The sequence below is a fragment of the Mus pahari genome, chromosome 5, assembly GCF_900095145.1.
Source record: "Mus pahari chromosome 5, PAHARI_EIJ_v1.1, whole genome shotgun sequence".
NCBI classification, from domain to species: domain Eukaryota; kingdom Metazoa; phylum Chordata; class Mammalia; order Rodentia; family Muridae; genus Mus; species Mus pahari.
Genome location: NC_034594.1, coordinates 93487791 through 93505671, shown reverse-complemented (window position 1 = coordinate 93505671; position 17881 = coordinate 93487791). Strand labels below are relative to the sequence as shown.

The 17881-nt window shown below is 46.3% G+C and overlaps 1 protein-coding gene across 41 annotated transcripts in view; it reads right to left on the bottom strand.

Annotated features, from left to right (window-relative positions):
* Positions 1–6: 6 nt before the first annotated feature.
* Positions 7–17881, bottom strand: part of Clasp1 (cytoplasmic linker associated protein 1) — a 219805-nt gene continuing 201930 nt past the window's right edge. For 39 of the 41 annotated variants that reach the window (XM_029538538.1, XM_029538549.1, XM_029538540.1 and 36 more), the window contains 3 exons: positions 6501–6707; positions 4529–4645; positions 7–828 (listed from right to left, as the gene is read on the bottom strand). In XM_029538538.1, the coding sequence (XP_029394398.1) occupies positions 742–828; positions 4529–4645; positions 6501–6707 (411 nt within the window). In that variant the 3' untranslated portion in view covers positions 7–741. The remainder of the gene's footprint in view (positions 829–4528; positions 4646–6500; positions 6708–17881) is intronic. The other 2 variants (XM_029538569.1, XM_029538570.1) reach the window with 1 other exon arrangement.

Below are 17881 nucleotides of genomic sequence, written 5' to 3'. Positions count from 1 at the left end.
AAAAAAAAAAAAGACTTTTATTTAAAATCTATTTAGCCAGACTCTACCTTAGTTGCTTCAAGAGTTTCAGCCAGCGCTTCCCGGGACACATGATATAAGTCTGGTTCCAATCATGGCGTTTTACAGTCACCTTTCTTTAATGCAACCATGAGAATTTTGGTGGCATTACTGATTCCCAAGGCAGGGAAGTTGGCTCCCTCTGCACGTGAAACCAGCCGCCATGTCTGTTGTGAGGCCAGCTCCAGGTTGATGTCTTTCTCTTGCCCAGACTGCAGTCCCACTCTGAGAACTCTAAGACACATCCTAAAGAACACACAACCTTTCTCCGTGTCATGTACAAGACAGGAGGGGGCCTTGTCCCATCTGACCATAATCTAAGAACATAAGCATAAAGAACACACAGCAATACCCCAAACCACCCCCAAGTCTGTATGGACTGAAGAATATGCTACTGTGTACCAAGCACTGGCTAGAGAGCTCTGGTTTCTAAGAACTGTGCCCTCCATGGTTTGGTGATGTCAGCAGGTGGTGCAAGACACGTGTAAGTATGGCTCTTCATTTCTCAGTCCCCAGGCCTTGCTTCTGTTACATTCAATACCAGCAAAATTCTACATAAAAGCTGGAAGGGACCAAAATACTGATTGTAATAAATTATGTGCGGCCTCCTTGAATGGACTGGGCAGCTGATGGAGCTTCTCAGAGGCACCACCAATGTGTGTTCTGCACAGACTGGCACGGCCACTAGCTGTGTGTGGACACATCAGAGGAAGAGCTGCTGTTGCTGTTGGTAGTCTGGGCCCTCTTTATATATAAGTTCAGCAGCTTCATCTGCAGAGAGAAGAAGACAGAGAGGAGTGAACAGGGGGAAGTCAGCAAGAAGCAGAAGAGAGGCCAACAATCCCCCGACTGTCAGAAATCAGTTGGTACCCAGAAGCTCTGGCTGGGGTTCACCTAGCAAACCCCAATGGTGTGCTGTTGACTAGGCAAGGAGGTCATGGACACAGTGAGAACTTCAAGTGATATGAATGATGGGCTGAAGTGGCTGCTGAGGAAGGCGCATAGATAGGGGCAGAGCCAACATAGCATAGGGATAAAACCCCAGATGACCTCCACACCTGTGTTGTAGCTGCTCCTCCCCCCAGGTCCTCTCCTATAGACATCTACTGATGCCAGCCACACCCGAGGTTATTGTGGTTGACCCTACAAAGCCTAGCACAGCCTTGGTTTTGTTTTCCCCAGCACTGCAAAAAGCTAGCTAGCTAAATAAATAAATAAATAAATAAATGTTAACCTTATCTCAAAAATCCCAAAACGTTGGGGTCAGTGAGATGGCTCAGTGGATTAAAGCACTTTTCCTGAGCCTTCTGAGCTGAGTTTGATTCTTAGGACCCATACAGTAGGAGAGAACCTACTGAACATGTCCTGTGATTTCCACAAATGTGCCAAGTCACATGCATGTCATGACACACACACACACACACACACACACACACACACACACTCCCCAGCAAAACCTACAAACCAATACAAAGAAAACTGAAGCCAACCACATGGTACTGGCATGAAGACTTATGTAGACACTTGGCTTGTCAGTGAATGGCACAGAACTGCAGAAGGAAACCTTCACAGACATGACATGCTCAGGGGTTTTGACAACAGTGTCAAGACTGTGAGGGGAGAGGGTTATCTTTATAGCCACTGGTGCTGGCAGATGGACAGCTATCTGCAACAGAGTGAAGTTTAACCTTACCTAACACCGTAGGCTGAAGGTCTACTCAAATGGAGCCAGCTGAGCATCAGTAGCAGAGGAATCATAAAGACAACGTGCTTCACAGACACAATGGATTTTTTTTTTTCAGCCATAAAGCTTAACAAAGTTGTGTCATTTGCAGGAAAGTGGGTGCAACTGGAGATAATCATATTAAGGGAATTAAGCCAGTCTTGGAAAGCCTAACCCTCTTTCTTCTCTTATGTGTGGTTCCTGGAGCTGACATGGGAGTATAAGATCATGTACTTATGGCGTGACAGCGAGGCAGAAGCTATGCTTGGGGTGGGAGCACAGCCAGGGCAGACAGGATGGGAAGGAGAATAAAAACCAACCATGTGAATTACAAACCTGAATCTAGGAGATCTAAGAGTTTAAAATCTAAAACTCTCACAGGAATGCTGACCAAGAGTTTCATGACCCTGGATGTGGAAATGGTCTCTGGAAAGGGACCCCAAGGTCCCAGGAAACAAAAAGGCAAATTTATTCCGCGAAATTAAAAACTGTGAGAACCAAGGCACAATTAACAGAGTAAGAATTTAACTTACATGACGGAAGAGACATGTGTAAAACATGTATGTCAGAAAGGGCTGGGTAATATTTTTGGGTTAATTCATGTGTAAGTCCAACTCCCTTTATAAACAGGGCCTTGATGGTGCTCAGTGTAGCCAAATCACCTATGAATCCCTGTGGAGGCTAAGGGAGAGAGGAGGACGGCTCTTGGTCTCACAGAGACTATGTTTTCTCATTAACAGTTAAAAAAAGCAATTGGAGCCAGGTGTAGTGTCGCATACCTTTAATCCCAGCACCTAGGAGGCAGAGGCGATCGGATCAGAGTTTGAGGCCAGTGTGGTCTACAGAGTGAGTTTTAGGACAGACAGTGTTACATCAAAAAACCCTGTCTTCAAAAAAACCAAAAAAGTGTCTGATCAGAGTCCCGGCAGGAGGGAAGTGGGAGAACATGAAGACTGAGTCAGGTAAGGCCAACCAATCAATCTATGTTCAGGTAAGGCAAATCAATCCATCAATCTATCTATCAATCTAGAATCTCATGTAACTCAGGCTAGCTTTTAATTTCATCCATCCTTCCACCCACCCACCCACCCATCCATCCATCCATCCATCCATCCTCTCATATAACTTAGGCTAGCTTTTAATTCCCTATGTAGTTGAAGATGAACTTCTTCTGGTCCTCCTTCTCTCACCTCCTAAGAACCAGGGTTACGTTACGCAGAGAAACCCTGTCTTGAAAAACCAAAAAAAAAAAAAAAAAAAAAAAAAAAGAATTAGGGTTACAGGTGAAATCCACCAAACCCAGTTAGTTTGTGCAGTGCTGGGGGTGGAGTGGAACATAGTGCATGCTAAACAAACACTCCATGGCCCTATCCTGATGTATCCTCACTTGCTTCTTCTTCTTTTTTTGTAAAAGATTTATTTATTTATTTTTATTATTATTATTAGTAGTAGTAGTAAGTACACTGTAGCTGTCTTCAGACCCTCCAGAAGAGGGGGCCAGATCTTGTTATGGATGGTTGTGAGACACCATGAGGTTGCTGGGAATTGAACTCAGGATCTTCAGAAGAGCAGTGCTCTTAACCGCTGAGCCATCTCACTTGCTTCTGCTGCCTCTGACCATATGTCTGGACAGAGTATCTCCTTTGGTCTAGTGTTCTCCAACTATGGATGGTTTTGTCTTTGGGGATATCCGACCATGTGTAGAGCCACTAAGGATAATGAGCTTACAATTGAGGGGATAGCTACTGACAATGTGATTGGGGTTGCATGCTACCAAACTTCTGACATCACACAAGTGAGCTTTCATAAGCATCTCAGGGTTGATGGGGAAGAGGCCAGCACCATCCTGGCTAGGATGCATTCCAGTGGTGTCAAAGTGGCGGCTGACCTGAAAGGAAGCACTGGCCTACACATTTCTTCTCAGTCAGGGAGCAGTATACTTGTAGTGGTCAGTGTGCACCCTGGCAGGCTGGAGAGAATGGCCACTCTTGCCCCTTAGGAATCCTGTCCTGGGGCTGTGCATAGAGGTGCCTGAATTCTGGGGAAGTGAGGCTCTGGCTATGGTACTCCCCAAATACTGTGTTAAACTCCAAATACACTCACTGGAAATTCCTCTCACAAAGAGTAGGACCACGTGCCCCTGGGTCCCTGCTCCACACCCTGGCAAGTCAAGTGTATAAAGCAGGGCCTGGGGAGCAGCAGGCCCTGTGGACATCCTGCTGCTCATGTCTACAGGGCACTCGACTCCAATTCAGCAATTTGTTCAAGGATGAGGAAATCTTGTGTGTGCGTGCATATGTACATGCCACAGGATGCACGTGGAGGTCACATCTCTCCTTCCACCTTTATGCAGGTTCCAGGGACGGAACCCAGGCTATCAGGCTTCATGGCTGGTATTTTACCCATTGAATCAACTTGCCTTCCCTGAGGTCAGTTTCTTTAGTGATTCTGTGGGGTGTGAGGGTGGGGGAAACCTGGCTTCTGACCAAGGTTTTCTTCCTTTAGTAAATGTGCTGGAAGTCAGGTTGTCTTTTCCAAGCCAGTTATAGTCTGTACAGAATAGTCTGTACTGTGTCATCAGCACTGCCTTCCCCTGACTTTACCGCAGAGCTAGCCATTTTCACCTTAGGAAAAATGCCTTCTGCAAAGTCAGACAGTTAAACACACCCAGTGAAAAGGGTTGCCACCAAGGGCTCAGGATGAGCTGGCGGCTCAGGTGCAGGCAACAGCAGGTAATACTATACATACCTTGCTCCCCGTGAGCTGTGCGAGGTGAGGTTTCAGATCTTCTCCGATTACGGAATAGATTGCCACTAAGCAAAACACACTGGCTTTCCGTACACTGCTCTCAGTGTTGTCGTAACCCTAGAGAGACAAGGGGGAACATAGAGATGAAGTCAGATCGAAGCTATGCCTCCCAGGCAGTGCTTCAGCACTTCCACAAATGCCTTTGGAGCGCAACCCTGGGCTTGGCAGTAACAACCACAGAGATCTCAGATCTGCGAGTGGATTCAGAGAGCTTCTGTCTTGGAGGGTCAAAAATAAGTGGCTGCATAAGTGTCATGCAGGGGCAGGAGGGCATGGGTACCAAGTGGGCTGCTATGTCACAGGTGCTGACACTACAGATGGCAAAAGGAAGGAGGAATGGGAAGAGAAAATCTCTGGGGAGCCTAGTCCAGATTCTTCCTGGTGGGGAACAATCTGCTTGAGCAGAAATGCTTAAAAGGAAAGAGAAGGCTGGGGAGAAGGTTCAGCAGGCAAAGACATGGACTACCAAGCTTGATAACCCAGAAGTAATACCCAGGACTCACAAGGTGTAAGGGAAAAATGGAGTCCAGTTGTTCTCTGACCAACAAGCATGCATATGTGTACACATGCACGGACGGACAGACAGACGGACACACACACACACACACACACACACACACACACACACACACACATTTTATACAGATAGCCTTGGGAACTGTGTGACTATTTGTCTTTTCCTCTGTGTGGGATAATCTAGTCTTTAACAGGAAGTCCAAACAAATGCTGGCCAACAGCAAAGAACTGCATGCATGAAATGGGAAGCCAGTTCCTCTACCTTTCTTCACTGGTGGCCCTTCTCTATGTGACATAGCAGACACAGCATAGGACCCTGTTGCCTGCAGCTTCTATGTGGCCCTACCATGTCTCATAGCAAGCCGAGAAGCATCTGGAGCAGCAGGGCCTGCCCTCCAATCTGCCCAGCTTACTGCCTCTTGTGTAGGAGAGCTGCAGCAAACACAGACACAGGAGAGCAAAGGATGCTTGAGGTACCCTCCATTGGCCCCCTTGGCCCAGGGCATCCACAGGATGCCACAAGTGTTTGTGGAAGCAATGAACAACATGTGTTTACACTGCCAGAAGATTCATTCCTTCTGACCTGGGCTATTGGTTAGCTTCTGCTGCACATAGGAGCAAGTAAGCTAAAACAACGTAGTAAGTGTGCAAGACTGAGCCGTCAACATCGTGTCACAGGGTAAGAGAAGGGACCTCGAGGCCGCTGACCCCTCATCCAAGTATCTTCAGGCAGTTAATTGGTGCTGGGAAAGAGAGAGTCATTTTCTTCAGTGGTCCAGCCACTGGCAAGGTGTTCGTTTTCCTGTAAATAACCCCTCACCCACACTTCTGTAAATGACCCTTATGAATCTCACCAGGTTGTCAAGGAATATAAATGGATTTCTAGTGTAGTCACTAGTAGTTGTGTGTTCTTGTTAATATATTAAAACAAGCACCAGCTATAAAACATTGTACAAAGCCTGGGCTTTTAAAAACAAGCTAGCAAAAAGTAAATTAAAGAAAAAAAAGCAAACAAACATGAAAGTAGAAGAGGGAAGTGGAAGGGGGAACTCAGGAGAAGACCAGGAGAAGAAAATAGGATGAAATACCTATGTATAAAAAGGCCACAATATGCTAACAAGCCCATGATGCTAGCTCACACCGTTAATCCCAGCACTTAGGAGAGAAGGTGGGGCTCTGAGTTTGAGGCCAGCCTGGTCTACATAGTGAGTTCCAGGACAGCCAGGGCTACACAGAGAAACCCTGTCTCAAAAAAAACAAACCAAAAACCAAAAGCTAACAAACTACCTTTTAAGTAAAAAAAGATAAAGGTTCCAAGGAAAGTGCCATTGCTGTGGCTTTCACTCTGCCCCCACTTTGTGTTGGGGCCTGAGCGAGGGCCTCACAGGACACACACCTGCAGCAGGCCGGGGATGATGTCGACGAGGAGCTGCAGCAAGGACTCCTTGGTGATCCTCTCCACCACCTTTGTCTGCATCTTGATGGCAGCCAGGTTGATGGGGTAGTCGGCTGTCTGGATGATTGGACACAGCACTTTGATGCACTGCTCTGGGTGGATTGAGCTGGCTAGCGTGGACGCAGCTTCCTCGGCCGCTCTCACCACCTGAAACACAGGACTGCAGAGTGAGTGCTGCCCGCTTCAAGAGTTTTGAAAAAAAAAATGTCAGAAGATAAATACAACAATACACTTCCTCCAACACTGTTAAGAAAAATGAAGAGCAACCTGGGTTGTAGTGTGGATCAAGGTAGTATGGGCTTGGAGGTCTGGGCCAAAACCTTGGCAGGGTGATCTCCAACCGTGTTCCCCACTACGTACTTACAGGTGCACAGTTGTACCCACCACCTTCAGATCTCCTTAGCAACATGACTTCTCAGCCTTCCCCAGGGGTGCTGTCTGAGAGGGGGACCACTCAGGTGATTATTACCACAGTAGAAATGTCTGCCCTGAAAGATTAGGACCTTGGGCCCTGTGACACCAGCATTCACCTGTCTGGTTTCTGACAGCAGATGCAGTGTGACCAGCTACCCCATTCTCCTGTCACCATGCCTTCCCCGCCATGTGGACTGTACCCCCTAACTGTTAGCCAAGATAAATCCCTTCTCTGTACCCCAAACTGTTAACCAAGATAAACCCCTTCTCCCGTAAGTTGTTTTTGACAGGTGCTCTCTGTCAAAGCATTGAGAAAAGTAACCAACACACATCTAAAAGAACGAAGCTGGAGTTGCTGTGTTTTGGAGAGCAGAGATCCCAGAACATGGGGAGGAAGCAAGACACAACTAACCTGGGCCTTACGAAATAAAGCCACGGAAACCTTGAGGAGTGGCGGGTAAGATGGCTCAGGTGGTTAAAACAGCCTACTGCTAAGAATAATGACCTGAATTCAATCCAGTGGAGGGCAAGAACTGAGTCCTCAAAGCTGTCCTTTGATCTCTACTACAAATGCATCATGGCACACATGCCACCACCTCTCTCTTTCTCCCCCCGTCTGTCTCTCTCTCTCTCTCTCACACACACACAAGGAAATATATCTTAGGCTATATACCAAAAGCACAATAAATTAGTTCTTTGGAAAAGACTAGCCCCAGGTTATTTCCATAGCAACCAGTTGTCTGAAAAGGGGGGAGGGGGAGGGCTCCCATCATCCCTCAGTTTCCTTCTCTACCCATGGGGTTGCTTTAAGGCTATACTGCAAGAGCTTGCTGGGGAGAGCCGGGCTAGATGTGCACACAGCAAGGCTTGTGCTGGGAAAGTGGCCTTGCTTTTCCACTTGGCCCAGCAAGGCTGCTGTGAAGACACTAGTTCTGTGTTTCAAATGCACCATGCCCAGCTGCCACGGAACATTGGAGGGAATGATGTGGGACTGAATGCAGACACGCTGTTGTCTTTGTTGTTGCTGCAGTGCTGGTTTGGAGGACTGAACCTGGACCTTCATACATGCCCAAGAAGTGCTCAACCATCAGTTACATCATCAGCCCAGAAACAGTGATCTAGACTTAGATGTGGCTGATCTAAGTGCACTGATGTGTGACAACTAGAACTGAAGATCTCACCAGGGGCAGAGTAGAACAAATAGACTTGAAGACAGAGTCAGGCCCCAGCCCTGTGCAGGTTCAAGTAAATCACTGGGCTGTGAGATGCTGGGAGCACACCCTTTCAGCTCTGCTGAAGTGAACTCCGCTCCAGCAGTAGCATCTTGGGACATCCAGGGATTCTAGAAGGTGTGGGCACAAAGCACTTCAACAACAGGGTGCACTGGGCTTCTGGAACCCGGAAATCAACTGCCAGGGACTGCACCCGAGGATGAGCAGCTGAAGGCCTCTCTTTCCCCCAGGGTGACAGAAAGCTCCCCAGGACAGACACCGGTTTGGCAGGGAAGGCAGTGTTCTGACTTCCCTCCATATGCCAAACCCTGGCTTTGGCAGGCTGCCTGTATCAGGGTAAACTTTAGGTTCTGCCCTGTGTTCTCTGTAACATAAGAAGCAAGGTTATAATGTAAGCAAACAGAGAGCAAAAGTAAACACAGGCAACAGAAGAAAGGTAGTTTCTCAGTAGACAAAGAGGCTGTTGGTGCTGAGGGCGTCTTAAAAGTGGGAGAGACATACAGAGTCCCCCCATTAGGGTTACAGTGAGCTCTCAGTGGACAGACTCCATCTATATTCTGATTTTGCTTCTGTCTGGTTAGAAACACAGAAACTTTCTCTTCACTGTTAAGGATATAAGTATTTAGCTAGAAAAAGGTAACTGACGCATGTAGCTGTTTCACAGATGTTTGTGCAATGAGGAGCAAGCTCCGTGGTCCTGGCTGGTCTTGATCTCTTGATCCTCCTGCACACCCAGCTTTTTAAGGAAATGTGATCATGACTCAAAATACTGATGAGTGTTTGCATAAAGATTAGGTTTCTTAATTTTAGGGCATAGAAGTTCCTGACATTGGACTGCGTGTTTGGAGTGCACCAAGTTTGATCTGGCTCTGTCTCAGATGCAGCAGAACTGGATGCATTACAAAAAAGAAAGAAAGAAAAAGTAGCAGGCATCCAAAAACAACGATGGCTAGAACCCAAGAGCTCCTCCCAGGCACCTGAAGCTTAGCTCCTGGATTATTTGGAAGCTAAAGACATGCTGATGCCACCTTCTGGAACTTGCCAGAAAGGTGTCAACAAATGCAGCAGACAAGGAGTCTTGGTGTCCAGTAGAATAACAAGGGAGCTGGGTGTGGTCACATAGGTCTTTAATCTCAGCACTCCTAGAGGCAGAGGCAGGCAAATTTCTCTGGGTTTCAGGCTACCCTGCTCTACACAGGGAATTCCAGGTCAGCCAAGGATGCACAGAGAAACCTTGTCTAAAATAATAATTAGCAACAACAAATTATAATGAAAGAGTAATGTGCCAAAACAACACAGTCAGGAGCTGGGACTTAGAGTGGAAGGGGGAGAGACTAGTAACGTTCTGGCTCCCAAGGCTGCTCTGGCCTGGTTCTGTCCCCTCAGTCAGCAGAGGCTGAGGTAAGCTCTTCTCATGTCCGTGGATGTTCTTCTCGCCAGGGAAATTATAAGAAGGACTGGATGGAGAGTTGTTTTGGTTTATATAATCTTATCACTCATCCCAACCTGATGAGCATTTTTCTCTGAAAAACAAAACACACCTACTGATAGGGGCTTCAAAACTCCTCCGAAGGGAAGCACGAGACTCGCGCACTCATGGCCAGTGAGTGGGTTTACTTAGATTGAGGATGGCAGGGGCTCTAGGAGGGTGGGGTGGGGAGGGGCAGATATAGGCCCAACCCGGAGGTGCCGCAATATGGAATAACCGCGCATTCCTAAGTCCTCTGCCCATCTCTAAATGATCACAGTGCTTTCCAGTGCAATGCTGATGCTGTCCTAGCCCGAGAAGCGCACACACCAGACGGAAAGCAGGCAGCACCCCAGGGACACAAGTCACTTTTACAATAATTTACATAGAGGGTTTCCCCGTCAGTTGAATTTAAATGGCTCCTTTTATCTAGTCAATGAAATGCAGTTAAATCACATTTACTTTACTGTGTTATGTGTGTCACACACACAGTAAATAAATAGATAAAATAGCCTGCCTTCTATTTTAACAACAGCAGGTAAGGGGGCCATAGGCACCTCACCTCTCCAGTATGAATACCACAGGGAAGGACACCCCTAGACACCAGGAAGCCTCAGAGACATGTCCAGCCCCGGCCTGTGAGCCGTGTGCAAACCTATCTTCTGCCTCCAAGGTAAAGCTCTGCCATCCAAAGCAGCTGCCTTCTGGAGCTGCACAGCTTAAGGCCAGGCGTCAGCTAAGGGGCAGGTGGCATGGCTCTCAGGGGTCAGCTTACCAGTACAGACTTACTCTGCCCCTCAACAGCAGCAGCAGGAACGGTAGTACCATCCACAGGCAGGACACTGGGCTTGGCCCACTAGGATGGCAACTGCACTGGCTCTGACTTGGCATGCGCCTGCAGTCCCCTGCAGCGGGCTTCAGCCTGGGTACCTTCTATGCCCGCCCATCCCACTCCAGGCTGCACCGGCTCTCAGCCAGTTTTCTCTCTCCTATTCACCTTGCTGTCCTGGCTGTCTACCCCAACCTTTCCAGCCAGCTCCAAGCTCGTAGTGCTCCTTGCTAGGAACCATACGGTGATCTTTGCTGTAATGAACTCACACACTACAGACGTGAAGGCTGTCCTGCCTTCCTCCCACCTGGCTCACATCAGTGATAAAACAGTCATTAGAGGAGTTTGTGTCCTAGCAGTTGCTGTCTCGACAACTAGGAACCACACGATGATGCTATCTAGGCTTCTGATTTTGTCTGTTTATTAAAAAAGCAAGAATTTCCCAAGGAAACAGGGCTTCTGGTCAAATCCTAAGACTGGACCCACGGGAAACTGGAGATTTAGCATCTGTGAGGATCTAGGTTTGTTACTCAATAGCCACTTAATACTGCGGCTATTATCCTGGAACTGGAAGATACACAGATAACCCTATACTCTGGTAGCCTGGGGCTACCAGATAAGAAAAAGCAAGGTCCACAGAGGTGTAATGACTTGTAGGTTCCTGGGTTGCTCTGCTGCCAGGAGGGTGCAGAGGGTCATTCCTGAACTCAGGCCGTGGAGACAGGGCCGGCCGGCTGGGAATTTTAATTGGCACCTGAAGGAGGATGCCCTATCAGGCACAAGCTTACTCTGACCTTAGTTATCTCTTCAGAGGACTGATCAAACACACCCTACTGCTCAGGAAGGCCAGACAGCCAGTACGAGGAAGCTCCCCTTTCTGTTGTCAAGCAACCTTGGTCTGATCTTGCTTCTCTGACTCCTTGAAGTCATAAAATATAAAAATTTAACTGGAAAAGAGTTAAAAACAAAACCTCTAGAGAAAAAAGTTATTATTTAGCTAAGAATCCAATTTCCTCAAATAAGTCATGCCACCCAAAACTGGATTCTGACGTCCTAGGCACCAACATTTATGGTTTGCAACTAGAAATTTTTGCTGACAGGACTAGGTTTTTTTTTTTTTTTTTTTTTTTTTTACAATTTCTTGTCTCTCTGCCCTCTTTTGTGGGCACATACTATGGTGCCATGGTGTGTGGAAGTCCAAGGACAAGTTAGTTCTCTCCGTCCTCCAGGGTACTAAGCCGAAGCTGGCAGACTCTGTAGGAAGAGCCTTGGTCCTGTATACACTTTTTTTATAAAGAGGCAGGGTCATGTCATTTTGCCTAGGCTGGCCTTGAATTTTGGGGTTCATGTGATCCCCCTGCCTCCAACTCCTGGCAACTGGGATTGCATGCATGAACCACTCTGCCTAGACAACATTTTACTCTGTAAGTATGTAAATAGAATCAAATATTGACTAATGTGAAACATCCCCTGCCCCCAACAAAATAAAATGAAACTGCCAAGTTAATTCCTGCACTCACAACAGCCCTGTATATGTGGGTTCTTCCCTGGGGGAAGGAGGGGACAGCGGGCTCTAGTGAGCCTCTGGTTTCCAGTCTTCTCATACCTCACACAGCCTCGGACACACACCCTGCTGCCAGTTCTCTGATCAAAGGAGATTCTCTATCAGCCCTAACAAACAGTCTGAAGATGTAAATGGAGAAGAGAGTTCACATGAATGATGTCATCACAAAGGCCACCATATCAAGCTTAGCCCTTTAAGATGTTTGCTGAACACAAACTCCAACACAACACACAGAAACTTTATGAGTGCTACAGATAGGAAATGCAACATTATCTACTAAACAGACATCGAGGTCCTGGACGAGACTCACTTTCTCAGATTGGAACTATGGAAGGACTATGTCTAAGATGACAAATACCAGCTTTCAAAAAAAACCCAAAGCTTTCGGCTGGGGTCTAAGGTTACCTGTCAGTCTCTGCAGTTTGCCCTTTGTGGACGGTTACAGCCAACAGGCAACATTTTCGATGGGTCAGAAACATGCTCTCCATAAACTGCTCTTTTGGAAAGAATCTACGACAGCTGACTTTGGCTCATAGATAAGGAAACCAGCCATCTTGCCACCAGTCCCACCTTTCCAATTTTGAATAATAGTTTTGTTTTGTTTTGTTTTTTTGGTTTTTTCGAGACAGGGTTTCTCTGTGTAGTCCTGGCTGTCCTGGAACTCACTCTGTAGACCAGGCTGGCCTCGAACTCAGAAATCCGCCTGCCTCTGCCTCCAAGTGCTGGGATTAAAGGCGTGCGCCACCATGCCTGGCTCTGAATAATAGTTTTTTAAGACTGTAAAAAAATTTTCCATACATGAGTGTTTTGCCTGCATGCACATATAGGGACCATATGCAATGCAGTGCCCTCAGAAAGCCAGGGGAGGCCACTTCTGCAACTGGAACTACTCATGGTTGTATGGATGCTGAGAAAAGTTTTTTTTTTTTTAAATCTTGTTTGTTTATTTATTTATTTATTTATTTATTTATTTATTTATTTATTTATTTATTATATGTAAGTACACTGTAGCTGTCTTCAGACACTCCCGAAGAGATCTTGTTATGGATGGTTGTGAGCCACCATGTGGTTGCTGGGATTTGAACTCTGGACCTTTGGAAGAGCAGTCGGGTGCTCTTACTCACTGAGCCATCTCACCAGCCCCTGAGAAAAGTTTTTAACTGCTGAGTTGTGTGTGTCACAGTGAACCTGAAGAGCTCAAGAGGACAACTTTCAGGCGCCGTTCCTGCACTCCTGTCTCCCACCTTGCTTGCCCCAGGGTCTCTCCTGCACCCTGCCGGTCTGTAAGATGGCCTCATCGGCTTGTGAGTTTACAGAGACTCCTGTCTCTGCCTCCCGTCTTGCCATAGGGGCACTAGGAGCACATGCATGTGACTAACCCATCCTCATGCAGTGAGGGTCCACTGATTCTTTGGTCCTCTAGGAACTTTTAAGATGTATTTCAGTTTCCAAATGTTGCGTTTCTAGAAGTCAGAGTCAGTCAGGGAAGATGGCTGGTGTTCCGGTCTCATGAAGCAGTCCTGTGAGCCAGCCTGGATTCATGCTTTTCATCTCCCACTAGGCCTGGGTTCCATTGGGAAATGTAAAGCCACACCTTAAGAGAAGCCCCTGGAACAAGCATACCTACAAGTGCTGATCTCTTGAAAACAGACACTGCCTTGGGTGACAGACATAGAAACTGGGCCTAAAGAACACACATGATATGCACTCACTGATAAGTGGATATTAGCCCGGAAATTTAGAATACCCAAGATACAATTTGCAAAATACATGAAACTCAAGAAGAAGGAAGACCAAAGTGTGGATACTTCGTTCCTTCTTAGAATGGGGAACAAAATACCCATGGAAGGAGTTATACAGACAAAGTTCAGAGCAGAGTATGAAAGAATGGCCATCCAGAGACTGCCCTGCTTGGGGATCTACCCCATAAACAACCACCAAACCCAGACACTAGGCAGATGCCAACAAGAGCCTGCTGACAGGAGCCTGATATAGCTGTCTCCTTCGAGGCTCTGCCAGTGCCTGGCAAATACAGAAGTGGATGCTCACAGTCATCCATTGGACAGAGCACAAGGTCCCTAATGAAGGAGCCAGAGAAATCCCAGGGAGCTGAAGGGGACTGAAGCTCCATAGAAGGAACACCAATATGAACTAACCAGTACCCTCAGAACTCCTTGGAACTATACCACCAGTCAAAGAAAACACATGGTGGAACTTGTGGCTCTAGCTATATTTGTAGCAGAGGATGGCCTAGTCGGTCATCAATGGGAGGAGAGAGAGGCCCTTGGTCTTGTGAAAGCTCTACACCCCAATATAGGGGAATGCTAGGACGAGGAATGGGAGTGGGTGGGTTGGGGAGCAGATAGAGGGGGAAGGGGATAGGGGATTTTTGGGGGGGAAACTAGGAAAGGGGATAACATTTGAAATGTAAATAAATAAAATATCTAATAAAAAATAGTTGAAAAAGAAAGAAAGAAAGAAAGAAAGAAAGAAAGAAAGAAAGAAAGAAAGAAAGAAAGAAAGAAAGAAACTGGGCCTAAATGGATCCCTTCTAAGCTAGCCTGGGTCATACGTACTAAATGTAATGACAGGTAAATATACTAAGAGTAGAGAAACATACCACTACGATAGCCACAAGAACTGCATGTGCAGCTAAGTATTCTTCCCTAAGAATCAGACCAGGGGTAGGGACAGGTTGGTTAAAACAAGAGAGAGGGCTCAGTTGCTAAGGCCTCTCTCACAAGGATTTAAGTTTAGTGTTCAGAATCTACATTAAAAAATAAGAAAGGCATGCGCTGGCAAGATGGCTCACACAGTAAAAGCACTTGCCGTGCATGTCTGATACCCTAACTAGAAGGAGAGAACTGACTCCTGAAATTGTCCTCTGACCCCCACCCACATGTATCCAGTGGTCTGAGCATGCCTGCACATGCTCACTAAGAATTCAAAAGCCAGGAGTGCTGACAGTACCAGAACTGGGGAGGTGGAGACAGGTGGATCTATGAGGCTCTCTGCTCTGGCCAGCCAGCCTCAGCTACTTGTCAAGTTCCAGGCCACTGAGAGATTCTGTCTCAAAATAAAAGGGGAACAATACTTGAAGAACATCCAAGGGTGACTTCTTGCCTCCATGTGCACACATACACACGTACACATGCACATACATCAGTGTACACACACACACACACACACACACACACACACACACACACACACGAAAGACTTGAAGAATTTTCAAACCCCAAATCTAAATATACAGGTGCCTGAGCTGCTCCTGACCATGTGACAGCCAGAGGTTGCAGGAGGAAGTGGCAAGGGCATAGAGTCAAGGTGAGCCCAGACATGCAAAGCAGAGGGCCTGCCAACACAGTACCTCAGAACACTATGTCCTGTTGGCATCCTCAGGTCACTGTGATAGTAGTATGGGACCTCTGGTTACAAGATTCCCATGCTGACAGAGTACTGAGAAATATGTGAAGCAGGAGATTTTTTTCACTCTTTTCCTAGGTGATTTAAGAGAATCTCTTATTTTCTAAACCATTATCAAAGAAAAAAGTGGTAATTTTTTTTTTAAGATTTATTTATTTATTATATTTAAGTACACTGTAGCTGACTTCAGACACTCCAGAAGAGGGTGTCAGATCTTGTTATGGATGGTTGTGAGCCACCATGTGGTTGCTGGGATTTGAACTCCGGACCTTCGGAAGAGCAGTCGGGTGCTCTTACCTACTGAGCCATCTCACCAGCCCAAAAGTGGTAAATTTTAACTTATATTTAAGAGTACACTATAAAGGTTTTTAATATTGGGATGCCCAATTTATACAGACAGGTTCCAGCTGGATAGTAAGTGCTCAAATATCACCTTATCTTAGTTAACTAGAAATTTCACAATAATAAAAACTATGTGTGTGGTATTTTGCCTGCACATACATATGTGCACCATGCCATGCCTAGTACCCTCAGAGGTCAAAAGAGGGTGTGAGATCCACTGGGACAAGAATGACAGATGGTTGTGAGCTGCCGTATTGGTGCTGGGAATCCAAGCTGGGTCTTGCAGAAAAGCAACTGGCTTTTTAATGGAGAGGCGTCTCTCTAGCTTCCTTACTTCACCTTAATCTCACGTCAAGCTTGTCTTTTGTCAGGTGTGTCTAACCTTCTGACATTTCCATATTTAATACTGTTATCTACAAAATGCATACTTGAGAGCTACACAATTCAATTCAATTTTTTTTTTTTTTTTAAAGTGGGAGTCCAGAAGTAAAGGTGAAGCCTGCTGAAGCTTGATGGTCTGAGTCTGGTCTGACTACTGGATTCCACATGATGGAAGGAAAGAACTGATTTCCAGGAAACTGTCTTCTATCTCCCATTGTGCACACATACACATGTGCATACATAAGACAAAGTATAATAATAAAAAAAAAACACAGAGAGTAAGAAACACAGAGAAAGATACACACACACACACACACAGAGAGAGATGGGGAGGAGAGGGGGAGTGGGAAGAGGGAGGGAGGGAGGGAGAGAGAGAGACAGACAGACACACACACACACCCCTCTAGTGTGTTGGATTTCATTTATGGCCACCCTGAGGTTCACACTGCTTGTTGGACATACCTGAATCCTAGATATAAAACAGCACCAATTTCACTTCAATACTTCATCATTGACTCTTACTAAGGACAAATTATTTAAAAAACAAAATTGGTGCAAGATAGCTTGTCCCACAAGAGACCCAAGACCTAGTCCATACCTACTCTGCTATGAACTACTGGGCTGGCTTTTTTGGCCTTTTTTTCCCTATCTGGGAAGAATGAAGTTGATTATATTTAGCCTGTCTGGTCTTCACATGTTCAAGGAGTTGCTGTAAGTGGAAAGCCTTCTGTTCAAATATGAGTGTCACCATCATGCCACCAGGCCAGATTTTAGCGACCCAGTCACTCATTGCAAATGGTCCTAGAGCCTATGTTCTCTGTGCTGTATGGATCCAGAGGGGAGAGAGACCCTTCCTCCAATGACAATCTGAGGAGGTCAAAGCAGTAACTGCCCAAGCAGCCAAACCATGGCCAGGAGAGACACTACCCTCAGGGTGTCATTCTCTGCAGATATAAGAACTGCTCTACTCATTCATAAGCACATCACATAAGCGGGGCAATGGCTCAGTGAGGTCATACCCACTTGCCATCTTGAGTTTGCTGCAGTTCTAAATCTGATTTCCATAGTACCTGTTAATGGAGGTTGTTACTAGACTTGTTCATGCATATGTGCATGCATGCTAACCAATCTCTGGTGCCACTGCTCTGCAGCTGTCCATCTTTTTCCTCTTTTTTTGCCTCCTCCCCTACTCACATCTTGTCTATCCCTCCCTCCCGAGATAAGAGTCTCATTTGCTCGGTTTGCTCATTAGGCTAGAAATCCTATGGATATGTTTATTTCTTTCTATTTCTAGCTATTTTGTTACTGGCTTTTTAATGTGGGTTCTGAAAATCAATTAGGTCTTCATGCTTGCGTAGCAGGGACTTCATTAAGTAAGTAAACCATGTCTCCAGTCCTGGACTCACTTTTTGAGGACAGCTCCTTACATTCTGTACACCCCTAACCTCTCCAGAGTAGGGAGCCACAGAGGTTCCACATGTTAGCAAGCATCTGGCCAGTGACTGCAGAGGTGCTGGGACCTGGGAACCACAGGCGTATTTTAGGTGTGTGGTTTCTCAGCTCTAATGTCAGCAGTAGGAATTTAAGCAACCCAGGCTAAGTTAAGAGGAAAAGACTCATAAGCATGAAACTTCATTTTGGGTCCTGTCTTCTTCTGCCCAGTCC